Below are 25756 nucleotides of genomic sequence, written 5' to 3' on the forward strand. Positions count from 1 at the left end.
TAAAGGGTTATTCTAAAGGGTATTTCTAAAGGGTAATTCTAAAGGGTAATTCTAAAGGGTTATTCTAAAGGGTATTTCTAAAGGGTAATTCTAAAGGGTAATTCGAAAGGGTAATTCTAAAGGGTAATTTTAAAGGGTGATTATAAAGGGTGATTATAAAGGGTAATTCTAAAGGGTACTTTTAAAGGGTAATTCTAAAGGGTAATTCTAAAGGGTAATTCTCAAGGGTAATTCTAAAGGGTGATTCTAAAGGGTAATTCTAAAGGGTAATTTGTATGTTTGTGTGTGTGTGTGCGGTGTGTATGCGTTCGCATGATAATGTAAAGCGCCATGAGGGTCGTTTACTCTGCTTAATGGGGCTATATAAGACTCCTTTATTATTATTATTATTATTAATTTTCAAGAGTAATTCTTGTAGGTTTCATTCGGGCCGACCCTTCATTTACTTCCTAAAAAAAGGAATGAGGTGGGTAATGTAACAGGATTTTTTGGGAGACTTTGTCCCGTAAATAATCCGGGGCCATTTCTGGACTTTGGCAGACGTACCTCATGCAGGTGGGAATTATAATAGTCCTCATTCCTCAATGTGTTGTCTGTTCTCCGTTTGCCGAGGATCTGGGCGAGCGGCTTGCAAAGGAGGCAATATGGAACGACTGGCTCGGAAAGCGATATCAAGCTGCTTGCTAACGGAACACCCCGAGTCAACGACTCGCACTTATCCACTTCATGTGTATGTAATAACTAATAACTATATATGGCTCCAAATATTTCTAACATCAGAAAATTGCTCTTGATTTTGTGGTAAACAGAAGCATAAAAGTACAACGTAATGACGTCATTTTCACGTAGGTTGGTGATGCCGTTCTCGCTCCTCAACCTTACTCTTTTCCTTCTCTACTTTACCTTCCTCAAGAAACCGAAAATCAGTTGAAAGTTAGAAATGTGTTTTTATTTAATAAGTTGCAAGATACCAAAGTGATACATTCATTCTGTGCTTTAATTAAAATAGTAATTATTGAATAAAAGAAGATGAACACGAAATTGCCATTTCAAAACCGCGGATACTTTCTCTTCCTCCTCCTTCCACAATAAACATGATCCGCGTGTGCTCCTTCATACAAGACACGCCCCCTGTATGGCTTCCGGCTCCGTCCGGAAGTACCAGGAGTCCTGGCCGGGGCCGTCATGGCGGTGTCGTTGTGTACATCTTGAGGGCCTTGCCCACAGGAGGCTCGGTCTCTCTGGCGTTCAGGCTTCGGACAAGCACTGGAGACGGTGTATCAGCGCCTGTCTGCCGGGAGGCCGCGCCCAATGTGTGCATGTTGCACGTAGTGATGGGGCAGCAGCAGGTCAAGGGTGTCGAGCCGCGGCGCGCCACTCTGCCTCGGCCCTTCAAGGGCAGGAGGGAGGGTGTGTTACCAGGCGGTCTCGGGACCGTAGTCCTCAAAGGGGCGACCCTCATCCCACACTGCAATGTCTTCACTGAACACGGTATTCACACGTGGGTCACTCTCCTGGGCTCGTGACGTTGCGCTCAGCGACGGCGGAAAATAGACATGTGTGAACAGGTTCAGAAATATCATCACACCTGGATTGGGACATCTCGTAACCTCGTCACGTGGGTCCTTAGTTACCATGTAACCTCGTCACGTGGGTCCTTAGTTACCATGTAACCTCGTCACGTGGGTCCTTAGTTACCATGTAACCTCGTCACGTAGGTTCCCTAGTTACCATGTAACCTCGTCACGTGGGTCCTTAGTTACCATGTATACTCATGTGGGTTGCTTAGTTACCATGTATACTCGTCACATGGGTTTCTTAGTTACATGTAACTTTGTCACGTATGTTCCCTAGTTACTATGTAACCATCACGTAGATTCCTTAGTTACCATGTAACCTGATCACGTGGGTTTCTTAGTTACCATGTATAATCATCACGTGTGTTTCTTAGTTACCTTGTAACCTCGTCACGTGGGTCCTTAGTTACCATGTAACCTCGTCACGTGGGTCCTTAGTTACCATGTAACTCCATCACGTACATTCCTTAGCTACCATGTGTCCTCATCATGTGGGTTCCTTAGTTACCATGTATACTCGTGACATCGGTTTCTTAGTTACATTTAACCTTGTCACGTATGTTCCCTAGTTACTATGTAACCATCACGTAGATTCCTTAGTTACCATGTAACCTCATCACGTGGGTTTCTTAGTTACCATGTATAATCACGTGTGTTTCTTAGTTACCTTGTAACCTTGTCACTTAGGTTCCCTAGTTACCATGTAACTCCACGTAGATTCCTTAGTTACCATGTAAACTCGTCACGTGGATTTCTTAGTTACCATGTAACTCCATCACGTACATTCCTTAGCTACCATGTGTCCTCTTCATGTGGGCTCCTTAGTTACCATGTATACTCGTCACATGGGTTTCTTAGTTGCATGTAACCTTGTCACGTATGTTCCCTAGTTACTATGTAACCACGTAGATTCCTTAGTTACCATGTAACCATGTCACGTGGATTTCTTAGTTACCATGTATAATCGTCACGTGTGTTTCTTAGTTACCTTGTAACCTTGTCACGTAGGTTCCCTAGTTACCATGTAACCCCATCACATAGTTTCCTTAATTACCCTGTCATCATGTGGGTTCCTTAGTTACCATGTAAACTCGTCACGTTGGTTCCTTAGTTACCATGTGTCCTCATCACGTGGGTTCCTTAGTTACCATGTGTCCTCATCACGTGGGTTCCTTAGTTACCATGTAACTTTATCACGTGGGTTTCTCAGTTGCCATGTAACCTCATCACGTGGGTTTCTTAGTTACATGTAACCTTGTCATGTATGTTCACTAGTTACCATGTAACCTCATCACGTAGATTCCTTAGTTACCATGTAACCATGTCATGTGGATTCCTTAGTTACCATGTATAATCGTCACGTGGGTTTCTTAATTACCATGTAACCTTGTCACGTAGGTTCCCTAGTTACCATGTAACCCCATCACGTAGTTTCTTTTATTACCAGGTAACCTCATCATGTAGTTTCCCTAGTTACCATGTAACCTCATCATGTGGGTTTCTTAGTTACATGTAACCTTGTCACGTATGTTCACTAGTTACCATGTAATCTCATCACGTAGATTCCTTAGTTACCATGTAACCATGTCATGTGGATTCCTTAGTTACCATGTATAATCGTCATGTGGGTTTCTTAATTACCATGTAACCTTGTCACGTAGGTTCCCTAGTTACCATGTAACCCCATCACGTAGTTTCTTTTATTACCAGGTAACCTCATCATGTAGGTTCCCTAGTTACCCTGTGTCCATCACGTGGGTTCCTTAGCTACCATGTAACCTCAGCATGTGGGTTCCATAGTTACCATGTGTCCTCATCACATTGGCTCCTTTGTTACCATGTGTCCTTGTCACGTAGGTTCCCTAGTTACCATGTAACCCCATCACACAGTTTCCTTAATTACCCTGTCATCATGTGGGTTCCTTAGTTACCATGTAAACTCGTCACGTTGGTTCCTTAGTTACCATGTGTCCTCATCACGTGGGTTCCTTAGTTACCATGTGTCCTCATCACGTGGGTTCCTTAGTTACCATGTAACTTTATCACGTGGGTTTCTCAGTTGCCATGTAACCTCATCACGTGGATTTCTTAGTTACCATGTAACTTTATCACGTGGGTTTCTCAGTTGCCATGTAACCTTGTCATGTATGTTCACTAGTTACCATGTAACCTCATCACATAGATTCCTTAGTTACCATGTAACCATGTCATGTGGATTCCTCAGTTACCATGTATAATCGTCACGTGGGTTTCTTAATTACCATGTAACCTTGTCACGTAGGTTCCCTAGTTACCATGTAACCCCATCACGTAGTTTCTTTTATTACCAGGTAACCTCATCATGTAGTTTCCCTAGTTACCATGTAACCTCATCATGTGGGTTTCTTAGTTACATGTAACCTTGTCACGTATGTTCACTAGTTACCATGTAATCTCATCACGTAGATTCCTTAGTTACCATGTAACCATGTCATGTGGATTCCTTAGTTACCATGTATAATCGTCATGTGGGTTTCTTAATTACCATGTAACCTCGTCACGTGGGTCCTTAGTTACCATGTAACCTCATCACGTGTGTCCTTAGTTACCATGTAACCTCGTCACGTGGGTCCTTAGTTACCATGTAACCTCATCACGTGGGTCCTTAGTTACCATGTAGCCTCATCACGTGGGTCCTTAGTTATCATGTAACCTCGTCACGTGGGTCCTTAGTTACCATGTAACCTCATCACGTGGGTCCTTAGTTACCATGTAACCTCGTCACGTGGGTCCTTAGTTACCATGTAACCTCGTCACGTGGGTCCTTAGTTACCATGTATACTCGTCACGTAGGTTCCCTAGTTACCATGTAACCTCGTCATGTGGGTTTCTTAGTTGCATGTAACCTTGTCACGTATGTTCACTAGTTACCATGTAATCTCATCACGTAGATTCCTTAGTTACCATGTAACCATGTCATGTGGATTCCTTAGTTACCATGTATAATCGTCATGTGGGTTTCTTAATTGCCATGTAACATTGTCACGTAGGTTCCCTAGTTACCATGTAACCCCATCACGTAGTTTCTTTTATTACCAGGTAACCTCATCATGTAGGTTCCCCAGTTACCCTGTGTCCTCATCACGTGGGTTCCTTAGTTACCATGTAACCTCAGCATGTGGGTTCCATAGTTACCATGTGTCCTCATCACATTGGCTCCTTTGTTACCATGTGTCCTCGTCACGTAGGTTCCTTAGTTACCATGTAACCTCATCACGTGGGTTTCTCAGTTACCAGGTAACCTCATCACGTGGGTTGTTTAGTTACTAACTCGTGGGATATATATATATATATATATATATATTAGCCTGTGTTCCCTGTATTTGAAAGGAACATCCGAATTTGAATCCCAATTTAATTGTCCACTTACACCATGATTACAGGGTGTCTCATTAAAATGTATACACACTTTCTATATGAAAAACCATACTATATTGTTGTTCTGCACTGCCTTATGGGTAACAGCTGACTGATGATGTGGAATCGTTTTATCACACACTGATGCCATCTGTTAGGTATTACTTACATTCAACATTGCCCCTCTCTGCTCGTTAATTATTCCCTCTCTGAACTATTAAAATCTGTATACATTTTATTTAGACAACCTGTACACATTAGACAATTCATTAATAAGAAATATATTTATTTAATTCTCAGCCTTCTTGATGTGTGGCTGTATTGAGGAGGAACAATATAATGATTGTGTGCACATAACGGGTGGCGTTAGCCATGGTGAGTTTGAAAAGGAAGCAGTGTGACTTTCTCATTTTGGGAATACGGGGCATTACCTTAATCCATGGCATTGTGTGTGAACGATAACATTGTACCAGTCCTCTTTGCATTTGGTGTACCTTAGTTACCAAGTTGACCTGAGTTCTAATGGCAGACCAGATGTTCGTCTATCTATTTGTTATTGATCCTGAATGTTGCTCTCGTGAATTTATTTATTATCGGTACACTCGTGGCAGGAAGAGTCATTCCTCTCTGGGGTACAGCAATACCCCGTTTTACGCCATTTCGACCTACGTCAAATTCGACTTTACGCCACTCTTCTAGAGTAAATTTCAGTTCAGCGAACGTCATTATGTGCGACTTTACGTCACTCCTACATCATAATACCAACGCATACCAATACGAACGCATACCGACGAGCCAGCTGCTGATACAGGAGAAGGCGAAGTCTTTGTTCCAGGATCTTCTGAAGAAGTACCCAGAGGATAAGGACACAACCTTCGTTGCAAGCTCTGGGTGGTTTGCATGCTTTAAACGGCGCTTCAGCTTGCACAATGTCAAGATTCAGGGCGAAGCCGCAGCTGCCGACACCGTAGCCGCCGAGGAATTTCCTGCCACATTGAAGAAGATCATTGAGGACGAGGGATTCTTGCCCGAGCAGATCTTCAACGTCGATGAAACGGGCCTTTTTTGGAAGAGGATGCCCGACAGATCCTTCATCTCGAAGGAGGAGAAGACCATGCCAGGCTACAAAGTCGCGAAGGAGCGGCTAACGCTAATGCTTGGGGGTAATTGCATCGGCGACTTCAAGCTGAAGCCGCTCTTGGTGTATCATGCGGCGAACCCCCGGGCACTTATGAACATCCCGAAGGCGTCTCTTCCCATCATTTGGATGAATAATATGAAGGCATGGGTAACCATCATAATTTTTGAAGAATGGTTCATCAATCATTTCATCCTGGCTGTCAAGAGCTATTGTCGAGAGAAGAAAATTCAATTTAAATTGCTGCTGATTTTGGACAATGCACCTGGCCATCCCACTAACCTCGGTGATTTCGACCCCAATGCGAAGGTGGTGTACTTGCCACCCAACACCACATCGCTCATCCAGCCTATGGACCAGGGTGTGATAGCGCTTTTTAAGCGCTACTATCTCCACCGCACTCTTCGTCAGGCTGTTGATGCAACGTCGGAGGAGGAAGGCATCAACATCAGGCAGTTTTGGAAAAACTATAACAGCTACCAGGCATTGCTTAACATCAATGCTGCATGGTTACGGTGTTTGTCTTCATTTTAAGGCATTACGCCCAGTTTACGTCAAAAACCGAGTTACGTCACGGCTTATGGAACCAATTAATGATGTAGGCCGGGGTATTGCTGTATATAGATTGCAGTAGATCTAAGGTCGGACCTCAAGAAGGCACGTTAAGCTGTTTATACACGTCAACACAGTGTTTGTTCAAGGAGGAAAAACTCCATGGGGAGACAGGTTATTTTTAGTATTGATATTGTTTTGTAATAACATTAATATTATGATATTATCATTAGTTTTGTTATTCGAAGCGGCATTGGAAAAACGCCACGATAAAGCTAACTTAACACAGATATACACCTCAACAGGCATCCCCATTGGCGGAGAAAACCCCCATTGGGGAGGGGGAAAATTAATTCGCTACAACCTTCATTGTGTGACCCTCAGTCCTGTCATGTTTGGTTGAGATTGGATAAATAACCGAATGTATCGTGGTCAAAAACCGTCAGACAGACACAGAGACACCACATTGCGTATTTTAGTACAATTTCCACACTTATTGTAAAAAATGGTGGGATATTGTAATCGGCTCTGTCCGTCCGTCCTTCCGTCATGCTCTCTCATTGTAAATGAGTGTATATATATTCAAACTTGGTAGTTATGAACAACTACATGACAAGGTGCAAGAGAAGTATCATTTTTGGCCCCGCCCCCTGGGGGGTTAAACAGTGAAATACCAAAAAAATGTGATTACAGGCACATTTTAAAACATTTTTCATGAAACTTTGTTTATGCAATAAACATTGGGGGACACATTGAATATGAAACGATTTTTTTTGGATTCCTCCCGGTTCATGTCCCAATGGGTGGGGACTTCGATATATATCGATACGAACGAACGATATATCAAAGTCATAGGGGTCAAAATTTGTTTAAAAAAAAAAAAAAAAAAATTTTTTTTACTCTAACTTTGATATTGGTTCATTCCAGGTGGAACTTTTTGTCATCCTTGTGTTTCCCAGGCATGCCGAGGCATCAATGTGTGAACATCTTGTTTTCATCACCATCTTAACGTCCCTCGGATGGACGTTAACTTGGGCGTCCCGTCTGCCAGCATTAGTTGGTGGAAGTTGAACATCTCACGATGTCTTTTGTGTAGAATAGACGAGTTGGACTCTCTCTCCTGGACAGCTGTCTGTCTGTCTGTCTGTGAACAGGATATCTCAAACAAATTGGACGGATTTGGACGAAATTTGGTGGAGAGGTGGGGTATGTAACAAGCACGAAATGATTCGATTTTGGTGAAGATCCGGATCAGATAATTTTTAAGTGATTCTTCACCATTGAATAATCAGGCGAAAAACGATATATAGTATGATATTTCAAGAAGTTGTGGACGGATTCGAACGAAACTAGGTGGACGAGTTGGTTCGACGACAAGAACCACTAGTTGGTACAAAATGTAAAGTGTTCAGCCTGGCGAAGGTATGCGCTCTACCCAGTGCCATACTACTTTTTTCTGTGTTTCCTCTTCCCTCCCATTCTTCCGCCAAGTGTCATTCCACCATGCTGTAGGTGTTTCCCTCCTTTCCATTATGTTCATGTATTTGTGACATTGCTTAAATTTATGACTCTATCTTAGCTAACAACAATCTTCTTGATAATTTAGTGTAACTGACCCGATTTTGATCAGGTGACCCAACTTGTTGACAATTGAGACAAATGCTTCACTGTGACAGATCTAATATGAGCTGTTTTTAATCGATAAGTTTGTAGTTTGTATCTTATTAAGCTTGAATAATGAACTATATTGATGAATCGTTGTCAAGTTGTTTCATTTTAAGCTTTGGTTTCGTTTGTTTTTCAGCGAAACATTAAACTTTTCCATGTGTACGAGCACTGTACCTTTCTTAGGAACGCTTTCTTTGAAATATCATCCGCCCAGTTCCCAATGACCACATAGCTCAGTTGATAGGTGGTTGAACATCTCATGTTATACTTGATGTTTCAGGCCTGTGCCTGTTAGGGCATGCAGTAAATCTGAGCCATACTCTCATTGTACAAGGCAAAGTATTTTATAATGGCAGTATCCTATTAATGACTGGATAGGCATGCTGCTTGCCTCGTCTAATGTTGACTCTTTTTGCACTTTTTATGTTTATTATTATTTTACGTTTTGTGACATGGATCATAATGCATATGTGTGTGTATATATATATATATATATATATATATATATATATATATATATAATCGGGAGATTAAATCAGACGCGGACGTAGCTTCAGGACGGTCGATCTTTAATTCTCGACAAGCTTTCGACCAACAAAGGTCTTCTTAGTCTACACTACAGAAACAACAGGCATGTATATCAGACAAGTATGTACAGTGATATGTTTGTAAGATGTGTGATATGTGTAGAACAACAACAACATGCATTTTAAAGGCCATTTTCCCTACTAGAGCGGGGGTTAGCCTAGCGGTCCCCATGACAATCTTCTCCATTTTGCCCTATTTTCTTCGTCTCTCCTTGTTAAACCCCTTGCCCGCATTTCTTCTTCCACCATCTTTAGCCAAGTCTTTCTCGGTCTTTCCCGTCCTCTACTTCCTTCTACATTCATTTCCATAACTCTTCTCAACCAGTCACTTTCATCCTTCCTCAACACATGACCAAACCATCTCAACCTGTTGCTCTTCACAGCATCAATCACAGGCTCTATTCCCATCATCTTTCGCAATTCATCATTTGTCTTCCTCTTTCTCAACGATACTCCGCACATCCATCGAACCATTCGCATTTCCACCCTTTCCAACCTTCGTTGCTGCTCTACGTTCATTACCCATGTCTCGCTCCCATAAATCATAACACTTCTCACACATGCAGCATACGCCTTTCCCTTTAGCTTCAACGACACTCCCCTCATCATCAGCACGCCACTCAGTTCCCGAAACTTCTTCCTTGCACATCTCACTCGAGCAACCATTGCCGAGTCTGATCCACCTTCTCCATTCAGCATGTCTCCGAGGTAGCAAAATGTTTTCACACCTTCCAGCTTCACGCCGTCTCCAAGATCCAATTCAACATTTCCTCCATCTGCAGCTCCCTCTGTGCACACCTTACATTTGAATGTAGCTGCCACACTGGTTAATGACCCTCTCAGACCACTACATTTTTGATGAACCCACTCAGCGCACATTGTACATTGAATGGAGGTCACTCCGACACCCTTCCTACACACAGCACAGGGCCACTTCCCAGTTCTTTCCACCTCACCACATGCTTTACCACTTGCCATCACCTTCGTCTTTCCGATATTCACCTTCAGACCTTTTGTCTCCATACATTCCTTCCACTTGTTCATCTTTTCCTTCAGTCCATCCATACTTTCCGCAATCAACACCAGATCACCTGCATACAACAACTCCCACGGTAAACCCTCCTTTATGTTCTGAGCCAGCATCTCCATCACAGCTACAAATAGTAGTGGACTTAGTACCGACCCCTGATGCACTCCCACCTTCACCTCAAACTCACCACTGTTCCCATCCTCTGTCCTTACAGCTGTGCGCGCTCTTTTGTACATTGCCATCACAACTCTGATCAATCATTCCTCCACTCCTAACTTCCTCAATGCCCATGTCAATACTTTGCGTGGAACCCTATTGAATGCTTTCTCCAGATCAACAAACCCAAGAAACAACGTCTTCCTCTTCTCCATGTACTTCTCCTGCAACTGCCTCACAATGAAAAGCGCGTCTGTCGTTCCTCTTCCTGGCATAAATCCAAACTGCATTTCGTCGATCTTCACTTTCTTCCTTATCCTCCTCTCCAACACCCTTTCCAATACCTTCATTCCATGCTCCAATAACTTTATCGCTCGGTACGAGCCACACTCCAGAGGGTCACCTTTCCCCTTGTATAGAGGGACGAGGGTACTCAGTTCCCAATTCACTGGAATGCGGCCTTCTTTCACAACCAGATTACAGATCTCTGTCATTCTCTTCACACCCCAACTTCCTGCTGCCTTCAACATATCTCCCACAACTCCCGTCGGCCCTCCCACTTTTCTACCCTTCATTGCTTTTATCGCTTCCTCAACTTCCTTCTCAGTTATCTTCTCTGCCGGTCCTAAAACTGGGTTACTCTCTATGTTGCCATCCCATTCATTCTCTGTATTCAACAGCATTTCCATATATCTTTTCCATCTTCCTTTAATTCCATCTGGGTCGACAACGATTTGTCCCACTTCATCCTTCAAGCAACTCACCCCCATCACATCACACCTCTCTTTCGCTATCTGCTTTGCAATCCTGAATACTGCTTTCTGACTCTCTTTCGAATCCAAGCGTTCTCCGAGCATTTTCCTACATGCCTCCTGCGCCTTTGCTACCTCTTTCTTTGCAGCCTTCCTGGCTGCCTTATAACTTTCATGCTCTGCTGTTTCTGCTCCCGTACCCTTCGCCTTCTGCCACTCCTTGAACTTCTTCCTCTTCTCGTCAATCCTCTTTCCAACTTCATCATCCCACCACCATGTTTCCGAGTGCCTCGGTGGTCCTTTTGTCCATCCACATACCTCACCAACGGCTCCCAACAGACTATCTTTCATTGACATCCAACCACTTTCAAGCTCAACCACATCATCCTCGACCCTACTCAGCCTCTCTTTTAATGCCTCCCTTACTGTCACCTCTTTCAACCTCCACACCTTCATTCTCAGTTGGTACTTCACCCGCCGAGCTCTCCACGCACCTTTCACCCTTATGTCGCAGACAACCAAGTGGTGCTGTGAAACAGCCTCCTCCCCCGGGATCACCTTTGTGTCCCGGAGGTGCCCCCTATCTCGCCTGCGCACCATCAGGTAGTCAACGGTTGTCGTCGACCCACCTGACGTGTATGTAACAAGCTTATTATCCTCTTTCTGGAACTGAGTATTACAAATCAACAAATCAGCTCCATCAGCAAACTCCAAAATCCTTTCACCTTCTCCATTTCTCACACCATATCCGTAACCCCCATGAACTCCCTCAAAACCATCCATACTCCTTCCCACATGTCAATTTAGGTCTCCTCCTACCACAACAACTTCCTCATCTTTCACGTTTTCCATCAGCTTCTCTATCGCACACCAGAACTTGTCCTTCTCTTCATCGCTTCGACCAACCTGCGGAGCATATCCCGAGATGACGTTCACCAAGAGCTTTCCAATCATCATTTTCACCATCATCAACCTATCACTCACTCTAGTCACACTCACCACGCTGTCTACAAACTCCTCAGAAAACCGGACACCAACGCCATTCACGCCCTCTGGGCACCCTTGCCACATAAACTTGTATTTCTGTCCCTGCCTACCCTTCACCATTCTCACACCACTTCCCTTCCATCTCGTCTCTTGCACACAACATATGTCCACTCTTCTTCTGACCAATACTTCCACCACTTCTCCTGATCTCCTTGGCATTGTCCCTACATTCCATGTCCCAAACCTCAGAAACCGATCTCCACTTCGGGCTGTACCCTGCCCATATGTAGTTGTAATTGTCATGGTTCTCTTTTTGAGGCAATGTTTTTATGGCCGGATGCCCTTCCTGACGCCAACCCTCTTAGTCGTTTCTTACAACACGCAGGGATACGGTGTACCTATTCTAATCCAGGGTATACACTGGGGAACGTTTAAAATTGGGCAACGAAATTCTGGGGGGGGGGGGGGGGGGGGAGGGCGGCGTTAGCATCACGGCTGCGGTTTAAACATATTTAAATAATATTTAAACAAAACCATGAAAAAACAATCTGGGAAAAGTCTCTAAGTGAGAACGTGGATTTGAGAAAGCAGGAGCAGAGGTGGAAGAAAAATGAGATATAGGGGGCAGGGCACAAGTCGAGACGAGGAGGAGAGCGAACAAGCACGTGTCCGGGAGGAGAGAAAGAATTAATATAGAATTTTTTGTTGTTGTTGTTTATTTGTTTGTTCTGTTTTCAAAACGCTGGACAAAGGGTAAGATGTTCGTGAGAGGTAGGGGGGAGAAAAGAAAATCGAAGAAACAAGCAAATACTATGAAGGAAAGAACCCATATTCACAAAACACTGACGGACGGGGGGGCGGGGTGGGGGAGGGAGCCCGGAGAGACCAGGCCGCGCACGAGGCGCGAACAAAAAAAACGACTAATTTCACACAAATTTGCAACAACTACAAAACCAAAACCAAATAGAAACACACAATAACACATACACAACAAAATACCCAGCGGAAATTTGACAAAGACACGAACGGACATATACAAATATATATATACAAATATATATATATACTTAGACATATACAAATATATATATATACTTACATACATAAACACACAAGCATATATTCATATAATATATTTATTTATATATGTATATAAATGACATATAAAGGTTGAATGAGTGAATGAGTGAATGAATGGGTTACGGTTAATGATTTGATTGGGCTGATGTTGAAACATGCTTTAATCATCAAAATTTATGCCATGAGGGATTTTTGTCCGAAGTTTATGTATCCAAAAGGACTCACGTTTCAGAATCGTGGTGTGTGATCGATTTGTAATTGATTCAATGGCAGAGATTTGAATGTCATTTATAGAGTGATCCGGTTGATTAAAGTGTATCGTGTAAGGTAGAGATTTGCCCTGATAGTCCGGCAGCTAAGCTAAATATAGCATAACAATTGTGCATTTTGTGAGGAAAGTACCAAATTTGGCACACTAGTAGACTATCATATTATGAAAAGATCTGGATATTGGGCCATCTCAGATTCAGAGATTTGATTTTTGCAAGATTTGCAGATTTTGCAGATTTGCAAGCTGAGATTGCAACGCCAGGGACGGCTGACCCCTTCGTGCGAGCTGCCCACGTCACCCGCACAAGAAGAGCTCATCAAATCACTGCAGCGGCACTGCACATCCTGCAACACCGTGCGTATGAACGCCACTGTATGACAGATGCTGATGATGCAGAAGACCTGCCTGAGTTCAAAGACTGGTGTCACCAGAGAGGAGAAGACATTCCCAACTTTCAGTACTGGGCATCTGTGCTGGAACTAGAGATGTTGGTACTGGTCTATGTGCGTTCTCTGCGGCAGGCTTCATTCACGATGTACCTTGATGCCCTGACGGAACTGGTCCCATGGTTCCATGCCTTAGACCACACACACTATGCCAGGTGGGTCCCTGTTCACCTGAGGGACATGGTTGCACTCCCAATGAAGCACCCATATGTAGCCAGAGAATTCAGGGCTGGCAACTTCACTGTACAGAAGACGAAGAAGGTGTTCTCTTCGATCCCAATCGAATCGAAATCTTGCAAAAATCAAATCTCTGAATCTGAGATGGCCCAATATCCAGATCTTTTCATAATATGATAGTCTACTAGTGTGCCAAATTTGGTGCTTTCCTCACAAAATGCACAATTGTTATGCTAAGTTGCCCCACTATGACTGGTGTGGAAGTTGTTGATTTCTGACCGGGTGTTATTAAATCGTGTGTCGAGTGTATTCTCATTTTTTCCAACATATTGTTTGGTGCACTTTTGGCAAGTGATTAGGTATATGACCCATGTAGATTTGCAGTTCATATAGGAGGTGATGGGGAATTTTTGTCCAGTGCTCGAACTACAAAATTTGTTTCCTTCTTGTAAATGCTTGTGAATAATACATTTGTTTGCTGTGCATTCATAGAAGCCAGGGATCCTAGTTTGTTTGTTGTGGCGGTTGGGTGCTTTGCTTTTCCCAAGAGGTCCCTGAGTGTCCGACCACGTCGAAATGATGTTAGTGGAGGTTGAGGAAATGTGGTGCCGAGTGTTTCTGATTGATGGAGGAGAGGAAGGGCCTTATTCAGAATACTTGGCAATTGGGATGAGGTAGGAGAGTAGGTGGTTACCAGTGGGACACGGTTACTTGCAGGTTTGGGTTTGTAGGTCAGAAGGTCTGCTCTCGGTATGCGTTTTGCTCGGTTTATTGCTTCTTTCACAGAGTGAGGGTCATAGTTTCTTGCAATGAAGTGTTTCTAATTGGCAGAGAGAAGTTTCTTCTGCCAATTTTGTTGAGCAAATGCGTCTTACTCTGATTGCTTGACTGTATGGTATGCTTGCAATTGTATGTTTAGGATGAGATGAAGAAGGGAGAAGGTAAGAGTGAGTGTCTGTTGGTTTGGTGTATAGTTCTGTTTCGAGTCTGTTATTTTGAAGTGTAAGTGATGTGTCTAGAAAGTGAACTTCGGACTGCGAGCTGTCGAATGTAAACTTGATGGTCGGATGAATCAAATTTAATTCATTTTGGAATTGTGTGAGACTACGGGGGGGATTTTGACCAGATGAACTGGATGTCATCAATATAACGTACCCAGGATTTTTCCAAGATGCCGTGATGAGGTTGTGCATAGATCTTGGCCTCTATCATTCCCATGAAGATGTTGGCGTACGATGGTGCAACAGGGGTACCCATAGCGGTACCTTGAGTTTGAATGTAATGTCGTCCGTTGAATTGGAAATTATTCAGTTTGAGTGTCAGTACACAATAGGTGTGGGGGTAATGCAGGCAGTCGATGATGCCAGGCATGGACAGGATGGATACAGAATGGGTAGGGAACTCTCAGGAGGGAAAATTGGAAATTTGGAAGGAGGAGGGATGGTGATGAACGGGTGACCCCCCTTCTCTCATGGGTTGAACCATTTCCTGAGACAGCATCATGCTCTTGTCTTCAGGATTTCAACTCTGCTGTCCACTGCCACCTTGTGGTCTCTCCCATTCCTCAACTGCAGTTTTCCTCCTCTTCCTGAGATTCTATCCCCCTTTCACCTCCTGTAATGCATCTCTGCATTCTCGATTTCCCGTTTACCCTTTGCCCCACTTTGATGAACCTTCCACCGTTATTTCGCTCTTTCACCGTGCTTGTAACTGTTTTAACACAACTCTTAGTGTGCAACCATTCATTCATTTTCGAGTGATCTTTGATGGTCTGTTACATCTGATGTTTGGGCTTTTTGTTGTCCATGATCTTCCATTTCAAGATGACATTCCCCATGGTGAGGTTTGCAAGGACAGTTGCTGTCATTTTGACGGAGGTGTACCCACTTTCGACATCAGATTTTATTCCTCGTGGGAATTCCTTTAGCTCCTTCCTCTGGAATATTCATGATGCTCTGAAACTGAGCAATGAGATTGTGTTCCCTCACTATTTCCATTTCCTGTTGATGATACTCGATGCAAATCGGGCTCACGTGTGAGCAATTGTCACTGCTGGAAAAGGGTTCCCAATGATTTTTGGTGTGCATGCGTGTTTGCAGTCACGTGATGCCCCCTCTCCATTCGGAGGATACTTAACACCTGGCGCACGATTCCAGGATGAAGACCCTTTGTTGGTCGCAATGTCGTACATGAGCGTTGTCTGCTGTGCAGTTATACTCGTTGGCGTTGCCTTTGTTTTTGAATACGGATCATCCCGACTACAACCGTTTTAACGTCCCCGCAGCCGAATGCCCCGGGTGGCATTGTGTTTTCTTCCATTCAGTTTGGCCACCATCGCTATGACGGTTCATTTTGATTTGTTGATGCTTTCCAAAAACAAATCCTGAGGAAACGAGGAAACGACACTTGGGCTTGCAAGCTGGAGCATGATTCGGACAGTTGTGTTTTTCATTTTGAGGAGGGAGTTTTAACATTTCCTCTCGGAAGTATGTGTACAGGTTCGTAATGTGTACAATTACGGTCGAGACGTAGCAGGTGCCCATTTTCAGGAAGATGAGTGACGAATTTATTACCAATTGTTTATCTGCTGCATCTTCCCATTTCTGCTCCACCTTCTTTTTTATACATAAATGCCTGTGAGTCATCGTAGCATTAAAATTACCTGCTGCTATGTGCAGGGACGATCCATCCTGCGCGATTATTATGTTTGCTGCCCGTGCAGGTTCCATTAAAAGAGGATTTATGGGTGTGAATTGCACCTGTACCCGACCGAGCATGGCATCATGTTTTGATTTTCCTGTCCTGGAAGGGCAACAATCCTTTTTACTGTTTGCATTCCTGAATTTTAGTTTATATGCAGGGATTAAACGGAATGCTGAGCTACTTTGTCAGATTATAATAGTACACGAGCAGGGACCCGCGCAACATCCGTGCAATGTAAAATGTGCCTTCAACTCCCCAACCTCACCCACCCCCCTCCTCTCCCAAACCCCAAATTGTCAACGTCTGCTCCTAACCCCAAGGCCTCAATCTCTTTCCCACGACAGCCGTGGCATTAGTGTGCTACCCAATCGTTAGTGTAATTGCTTTTCTTAATCGACTAAAAGTTGACAAGAGTATGTTTACCACCGCCAGACACAAGGTGCTGCTGACCTTTCAAGTCGTGGTCACCATTTTGCTCTGACGGGTTAATGCTCAAAACATCAGCCACACCTCATTCTCCATGGCAGTAAAGATGCTCTCATAAACTTTACGCTGTTAAAATACATTGCTTGTCCAATTCACCGATGAACACTGACGCTGGCCTTCCCAGGAACGAGCATTCAGTTGTTTGAAAACTATTACTTTAGATCTTTGCAATCGCATGATGTCGAAGTTTGATGATGATGATCGACAGAGATGGACAATTTTTTTTAAACTCCCTGATATACAGTTTTTACTGCAGGAATGAAAGAACAAGTCATTTTCACCGATATTGATATGCCACTCATCATTATAATTAGTCGGACCCCGCTATTCGCGGGTTCCGTGTATTCGCTGTTTCTCTATTCGTGGAAAAGTGTCCTGCCTATTCGCGTATTTTTTTCCTATTCGCGGCTGTGTTCCGCAAAATTGCGGGGTTTTTTTTCCTATTCACGGCCGTGTTCTGCAAAATTGCGGGGGTTTTTTTCCTATTCGCGGGTGTGTTTCACGGTTTTTCAGGGGCCCAAAATTTGTTTTTTCACGAGCCGTTAGCTTCACATACGGTATTTATAAAACCTTCGTGGATTATCTTCAACATTTGCGGAATTTGCCTTGCCATTCGCGGATTTTGTCTCTCTATTCGCAGTTTGGTCCTCTCCGTTCGCGGATTTTCGTGACTCGGCAATCTATCCCCTCCTTTTCCATTGAAAATGGAAAAATCTTGGAGACCGTGGCAGGGGTTTTCGACGGTCCACACGGTCTCCACGTTTTTCAAAGTTAACTCTGTTCACAATTGTATTTTGTCGAAACTGTATTTATCGTTCGGTGTGTGAACTTATGTGTCCCCCTTGGAAGTTTCTCGGTGTTTATCTTTCATAAATTAATCGTTTGTTTGCCGCGTCGCGAGCAAGGCCTTGCAGCCTCAGGCTTCCCCCGTCGAAGGTTGTTCCTTCCTTCGCTGTTTTGCTAGCTTTTTTGATTTCCCCTTCTCCACCAAGCTTCACCAAACATCTACTATTTGTCTAACGTTGTAACCCCCACACCCCCCCCCCCAAAAACAAACAAAAAAACAAACAAAAAAAACTTTTATTTCCCTTTCTCCTCGTGTGCTTTTGCCTCTGCCCACGTGCTCTGTCTCGCCCCGCCCCGCCCCCATTTTCCCCTTGCCTTCCACCTTTTGCCCTGTTCAAGTGACTCGTGGTCGTCGCTCTCGGCTTCCTATCCCCATTGGTATTTTTGTGAATATAAGATTGTTCTTCACAGTTCTGTTTAAATATGTTTCAACTATCCCCTTCAGTGGTTTATTACAACACGCTGTTTTTCTTCTAATTTAAAAGGCTCCTTTCAATTTCCTCTTCAACTCATTCCATTTCAAAAAAATATTCAATCTCTTATGATTCCAAATCACTCCATGCTCTAAATTCTCATTCATTCCATCCCTCCTCCATCGTTCTTAAACGAATCGCTAACTTGAAAATCACAACAAACCCAATTTGTTATATATGTTCATCTTTCATTAATCATCCACTTTCTAAACTCCCCCCTTGCCCCTCCCCTTCAAATCTCCCCCCCAACCATCCCTCCCAAATTCTCCCTCCTCCCACCTCCTTCTCAAAGCTGCCTCCTCCCCACTTCCTCTCCCTCCTATGTCATACCTCCACCTCCCCCAACCTTCTACTTTCCTCTGCCCCCCCTCAAACAAACTCTCACTGTGCCTCATTCCATCACCATCAAACCTTTCGTCCTCCTCATCCTTCCCTTTCTTGTAACTCTTCTGTAATCTCTGACACACTATCAACTGCTCTTCCTACATCCCCCTCTCACCCTTCATCTGACCCTACCCCTCCCCTCCCCTGTCCTGCACCCGATGCTCCCCCTCTCTCATCACTAACGGTATGGACCCTCAAACATCCGGGGCCTTTGCTCAAACCTGATTGATCTCTCCATTCAGGTTGCTTCTGAAAATCCAGACTTGATCTGCTTAACAGAAACTTTCCTCCTTCAAGATGTCTCTGATTCCTTAATATCTCTTCCTGGTTACTCCCTCCTCCGGTACGATAGACCTGATCCTCGTCCTGGTGGTGGGGTGGCTATCTTTTTCAAAAACTCTCTTCCTCACTCTCCCTGCACTGCCCTCTCTCCACCCCACCCACAGGAGTACCTCTGGCTACGGCTTCCTCTCCGCTCTCACCTTTTGTTCATATGTGTTCTGTACCGTCCTCCAAACAGTGATGACTCCATTTACATTTCTCTGTCGGACAACATGGACCAACTTCTATCAACTCATCCAAACTCTCTCTTCCTCATATGTGGCGACTTCAACTGTCATCATGCCAGCTGGCTGGGTGTGGGTTCATCCATCACCAGCCATGCCACCTCAGCAAAGGACTTCTGCGACTCATTGGGACTGACACAATCTGTCAATTTCCCGACCCGGATCTCAGTCAATGGAGTATCTTCTCTTCTGGACTTGGTTATGACTAACTTCCCTGCAAATGTCTGCTGCTCTTCTTCTGCTCCAATCGGTTCTTCTGATCATGTGCTTGTTAAAGTGGACATCTCACTGGCCATTCTCAGAGAGCCTCCTCAGCGCCGACGAGTCTGGCATTTCACTCAGGCCGACTGGCACGGTCTGCAAGCAGCCATCAATCAACTGGACTGGTCTCCCATCTCTAATGCCTCTGACATCAATTCTTCCTGGGAATTCTTCCAAAGCAAACTGCTCTCTCTCATGCACAGATTTATCCCATCTCGTCTTCAGTTGTCTTACCCTTCCTCCCGTCCATGGTACACTGAATCTTGTGGTGAGGCAGTTGCCCTGAAACAACTTGCCTTTGCGTCTTGGAAGGCAAATCCAACTGAAGGCAATCTCAGTTCCTTCCACCAAGCTCGAAACAAGTGTGTTTCTACCCTCAGGAGTGCCAGGAAGCACTATCTCTCCACACTCAAGGTTGAACTCTCAAACCTGTCTCCTTCCTCCAAATCCTGGTGGCGTCTGGTCAAATCCGTTTCTGGTGTTTGTTCCCCCTCCATCCCCTCCCTTACCTCAAATGGCTACACAGTTGACACCGCACGTGACAAAGCCGAATGCCTCAACTCTGTGTTTGCCTCAAAATCTTGTGTCCCAAACCCATCTCTCTCTGTTCCCACCTTTCCCAGTCGAACCCAACTGCTCCTGGACTCTGTGTCCTTCTCTCCTGACAAGGTGGAGAAGTTTTTATCAAACCTCGACTCTGATTCTGCAACTGGACCAGATGGCATCAGCCCTCGGGTCCTAAAATCCTGCTCTGCCGCTCTATCTCACCCTCTCTCTGTTCTTTTCACCCTCTCTTTTGCTCAAGGTCATCTGCCAGCATCTTGGAAATCAGCAAACATTACCGCTTTACACAAAAAAAGGTGCAAAAACAGATCCTTGCAACTACAGACCAATCAGCCTGCTCCCAATTATCAGCAAAGTCATGGAATCCATCATTGCTTCAGATATCAAATCCTTCCTCTTCTCCAATGGCTTGATCTCTGATCATCAATTTGGATTCAGACCAGGTCATTCTACTCTGGACATGTTGCTTCTGCTGTCTCAACAATGGATGGAGGTCCTCAATGCCAAACAGGAAATCAGAGCTGTCTCGCTTGACATATCACGTGCCTTCGATACGGTCTGGCACCCAGCTCTGCTCACCAAACTCACCTCCTATGGTATTCAGGGAAATCTCCACTCATGGCTTGCGGATTTCCTCTCTGGTCGTAGGCAACGTGTGGCCCTGAATGGATTTCTCTCATCTTCCCTTCCTGTTCTGGCTGGAGTTCCCCAAGGTAGTGTTCTGTGCCCTGTGCTATTTCTGGTCTTCATCAATGACCTCTCCGACTCTCTGGAAAATCCTCTCTATCTCTTTGCTGATGACTCCACTATCTGCCGCTCCATTCCTCATCCCTCAGATCGGCAGTCTGCAGCCTCCTCACTCTCTGCAGACCTGGACAAAATCAGACTGGTCAAACAAGTGGAACATGTCTTTCAATCCTGACAAATCTCACACTCTTACAATGTCTCTCCGAAAGGACCGACTGGACAACCCTCCCATCTACTTTCTCAACAATCCTCTCCAAGAAGTTCTGTCGCTCAAGCTTTTGGGTCTCACTATCTGCCATGATCTTTCTTGGGAAAACCACATTTCCAAGCTGGCCTCCAAAGCCAGTCGCCGACTGGGCATCCTCCGTCGTGCGAAGTCCTTCCTTGGCACACCTGAGCTCCTCACCACATACAAGGCTTTCATCCGCAGCTCAATGGAATACTGTTCCCCCCTCTGGGCTGGTGCTCCTGCCTCACACCTTGCTCGGCTTCACGCTGTTGAGGCCAAAGCTTTCAGAATCATTGGAATCTCCTGCGATGTAGTCAACTCCGAGGGCCTTTCACTCACTCACCGCAGGCAGGTTGGTGGTCTTTCTGTCTTCTACCGACTCCTCTCCGGCCTTGCTCCCCCAGCTCTCTCTGTGCTCTGTCCCCCCAATATTCCTTCAGGTCGCACAAGATCTGCCTGCAACCCTCTTATGGTTAAACTGCCAAAGTCTAGGCTCTCTGCTCACCTTCACTCTTTCATTTCCCTTTTCTCCCACCTCTGGAACAAACTCCCCCACTCCCTTCAATCCCACTCCTCCCTCCAGGTCTTTAAAACAGCTGTTCACCACCATCTCTTATCTTCCCCCATCGAAAACCTTGATCTTTTCTACCCCCGGTAATTCACCCCAGAGTCCTTGCAGTGTTCATGTTTTATTCCTCTCCCACCTCCCCCCAAGTCCTTCCGATGTCCCTGCACTCAAATGTTGTGTTTGTGTCCTTCCCCCTCGCTCCCCATCTTGTCTGCCGCTCCCCTTGTTTTTTGTGTTTTGTGTGTCCGTTTGTCTTTTTGTGTGATTAATGTTAGCTCTTTCACGAGCCTCGATCTTGTATACAAAAAAAAAAAAGAAAAAAAAAGAAAGAAAGAAACAATGCCCTCCTATTCGTGGATTTCGCTATTCACAGATTTTCCAGGAACGTATCCCCCGTGAATTGCGGGTCCAAGAGTATTAAATTTAAGATTAAAATCCTCCTTTTATAATCGGTGCTCCATTTCTTCTGGAACATCTCATTGATATTTTGTGTTAAAAAATATAATTGCTGGAATTACTCTTCATTCCCACAACTTACAAGTGCATTGAAACAATTATGCAAGTGCAATAAAACAATTATGCATTGTAATTATTTTCCCTGGTTCCGTGTGTGTTGCTTAAGGTGGAGAAACTATGTTTGAGGTTTACAATTTAAATAAAGTTGAATATGGGATGTTGTGAAATTAACATCATTTACAACAATCCTTTAAATTATTTAAGTTTAAGAACAACCGATACTGTACAATTAAGTGTGTGTGTGTGTGTGTGTGTGTGTGTGTGTGTGTGTGTGTGTGTGTGTGTGTGTGTGTGTGTGTGTGTGTGTGTGTGTGTGTGTGTGTGTGTGTGTGTGTGTGTGTGTGTGGTGTGTGTGTGTGTTTATGTGTGTATGATAGAATTGTGAGGAACAGAAATGAAAAAACGAGGTGTGTGTGTGTACGCGTCAGCATTCATCCACCGAACCAAACTCGGTGAAATGTTGCGTAACTTTTCATTCCAGTCCCGTGCAATGTAACACCCCATGTACAGTGCATTCAGAAAGTATTCAGACCCCTTCACTTTCTTCACATTTTGTTATGTTGCAGCCTTATGCTGAAATCGTTTAAATTCATTTTTTCCCTCATCAATCTACACTCAATACCCCATAATGACAAAGAGAAAACGGGATTTTAGAAAGTTTTGCAAATTTATTAAAAAGAAAAAACTGAAATATCACATTTACATAAGTATTCATACCCTTTGCTATGACACTTGAAATTTAGCTCAGGTGCCTCCCATTACTCTTGATCATCTTTGAGATGTTTCTACACCTTGATTGGAGTCCACCTGTGGTAAATTCAATTGATTGGACATGATTTGGAAAGGCACACACCTGTCCATATAAGGTCTCACAGCTGTCAATGCATATCAGAGCTAAAACCAAGCCATGAGGTCGAAGGAACTGCCTGCAGAGCTCAGAGACAGGATTGTGTCGTGGCACAGATCTGGGAAGCCTACAAAAAAAAATTCTGCTGCATTGAAGGTTCCCAAAAGCACAGTGGCCTCCATAATTCTTAAATGGAAGAAGGTTGGAACAACCAGGACTCTTCCTAAAGCTGGCCGCCCGGCCAACCTGAGCAATCGGGGGAGAAGGGCCTTGGTAAGAGAGGTGACCAAGAACCCGATGGTCACTCTGGCTGAGCTCCAGATATCCTGTGTGGAGATGGGAGAAACTTCCAGAAGGACAACCATCACTGCAACACTCCACCGATCTGGGCTTTATTGGCAGAGTGTCCAGACAGAAGCCTCTCCTCAGTGAAAGACACATGAAAGCCCGCTTGGAGTTTGCAAAAAAGCACCTGCAGGACTCTCAGACTGTGATAAACAAGATTCTGTGGGCTTAGGCAAAGATTTTGTGTCATAGCAAAGGGTCTGAATACTTATGCCAATGTGATATTTCAGTTTTTTTCTTTTTAATAAATTTGCAAAACTTTCTAAAATCCTGTTTTCTCTTTGTCATTATGGGGAATTGAGTGTAGATTGATGAGGGAAAAAATGAATTTAAACGATTTCAGCATGAGGGTGCAACATAACAAAATGTGAAAAAAGTGAGGGGGTCTGAATACTTTCTGAATGCACTGTAGATGGGCACAACCTGAGTCATTTCCTGGAAAGGTGACAAGAACATACTTTAATGGTAAAATGTTTTGGAATTGGAGACTGAGTGTGAAAGGATGGGTTGGCTTACCTGTCCACCCTTTTCGTGCCACGGTGAGACTTCCAATGAGGGGCAATGGGAAATTTATTGGTTTGAGATGTTTAACCATTGGGTCTTTTTAGCGCTTTGGCCTCCATTGCTTTACAGTATTGCTGAGAAATAGTTGCTCGTCATGTGTTCTATTCCTGATGGATCGTTACTTGACATACACAGTTATGCTAAGAAATGTCAGCAAAGGAGGTTTTGTTGGCATCCCCTCCGATGGACAGCATGTCTGGGCTGGACGTCCTCCATTTTTGTACTCAGTTTGGATGTTGGATACCATGCCCTATCGCAAATAATATTTTATCAGACTGATCAGAGAACGGAATTTCATATTTCCTGTGTGGATCAATTTTCATTCAATTGACCTGAAATTGAAATAATTTGCATATTGGGTCACTGAAGTGGTTCACCAAAAAAAAAGCTGCAAGCCGTTTTTATTTTATTTTTTTAGATTAAAAAGTCAAAGGTCAACCTTGCATACAATCGTCAATTTTCATCTAATTGACTTGAAATTTGAGTCGGGGTTGCATATTGGGTCACTGGAGCCTTTACTTTTGAGGTAAAAGGTCAAGGTCGCCTAAAATCTTCAAATTTTTTGCATTTTTCTTGGCCGTTTTCGTCATGTTTCCGTCACGTGGATGGGCTTTGCATTTTCGGATGCCTTCTCGTTTCAATCTTCTGAACCAAAATCGAATCATCTTGTTCTTGTCGCCTAACTGACTCATCAATCTGGTTTTGTCATAATCCAGCCGCAATTTTTTGAGCTATTATGCTATATATTGTTTATGGCCATATCTCTCAGTGGTGAAGAATCACTTAAACAATCATGTTATCTGGATCTTCACCAAAACCTATTCAATTCATACTCGTCACAAACTCAACCTGTCCACCAGGTTTTGTCCAAATCGGTACACAACCGTTTGATATATCCTATTTGCAGACAAACAGACATGAGTGAAAACCTAACCTCTGTCGACCTTCGTTGGCGGAGGTCATTCAGCAGTGTCAAAATGCAAACTGGAAGTTGAACGTAGTAATTATTTTTCGGGATGAGAGCATGACTGTGAAAAGTGAAACGAAACGTTGCATCTGTTTCAGCAATTTATCATTTATTCAATGAATTCAGCAATTTATCCTTGTCACCAAAGGCACACCGATAAAATTTATGCACAGTACAATGCATGCAGTCCCCCACAATGTGGTCTCCTCCAACTTTACCTTACCAGTGTGTTACAGGTGGTTAAATGTGCATCGTTGCCACATCATTTAACAAAAGATATATCTATGATTTGCCACAATCGTATCAATAATGACATTAGAATTGTTGATGATATACTGAACATTCACATGCCCACGTGTGTATATATATATACATACATATATATATATATATATATATATATATATATATATATATATATATATATATATATATATATATATATAAAATTATATATATATATATAATTATATATATAATTATATATATATATATATATATATATATATATATATATATATATATATATATATATATATATATATATATATATTGTTACGGTACGCGGTTAAAGATGGTATGTTTGCCGAGCGGAGGCTCCGCGACCGAACAGTGCTTCCCTGACTAAAACCCGATTCACCCCAAACTTTGGCCGTATCGCGCCGCAGCTACCCAATATGGAAACCACTAAAGCGACCGAACGAGAATGAAGAAGAAGAAGAAGTACGGAGGAATAACAGGATTTATTAAGTATTTTCACAAGCCAAAGCAACGAGAGCAGTCGGTTATATACAGAAAATGGAAGGAGCAGACACACAGTGAAATCATTAGCTTATCTATTCAAGCTTAATTAATAAACCCCAGGACAACATT

The 25756-nt window shown here is 43.6% G+C and overlaps 1 protein-coding gene across 3 annotated transcripts in view; it reads left to right on the forward strand.

The window, feature by feature from the left end:
* Positions 1–1150: 1150 nt before the first annotated feature.
* The window catches only part of LOC137432918 (tyrosine-protein kinase ABL1), a 139036-nt gene continuing 114430 nt past the window's right edge, over positions 1151–25756 (forward strand). The window contains exon 1 of one of the 3 annotated variants that reach the window (XM_078783728.1): positions 1151–1491. Coding sequence is in view for 2 of the 3 variants with exons in the window: in XM_078783729.1 (XP_078639855.1) it covers positions 1320–1491 (172 nt within the window). In the remaining variant the exon portion in view is untranslated. The remainder of the gene's footprint in view (positions 1492–25756) is intronic. The other 2 variants (XM_078783729.1, XM_078783730.1) reach the window with 2 other exon arrangements.

Source organism: Myxine glutinosa, chromosome 8 (assembly GCF_964187855.1).
Source record: "Myxine glutinosa chromosome 8, kmMyxGlut1.1, whole genome shotgun sequence".
In the NCBI taxonomy this organism is placed as follows: domain Eukaryota; kingdom Metazoa; phylum Chordata; class Myxini; order Myxiniformes; family Myxinidae; genus Myxine; species Myxine glutinosa.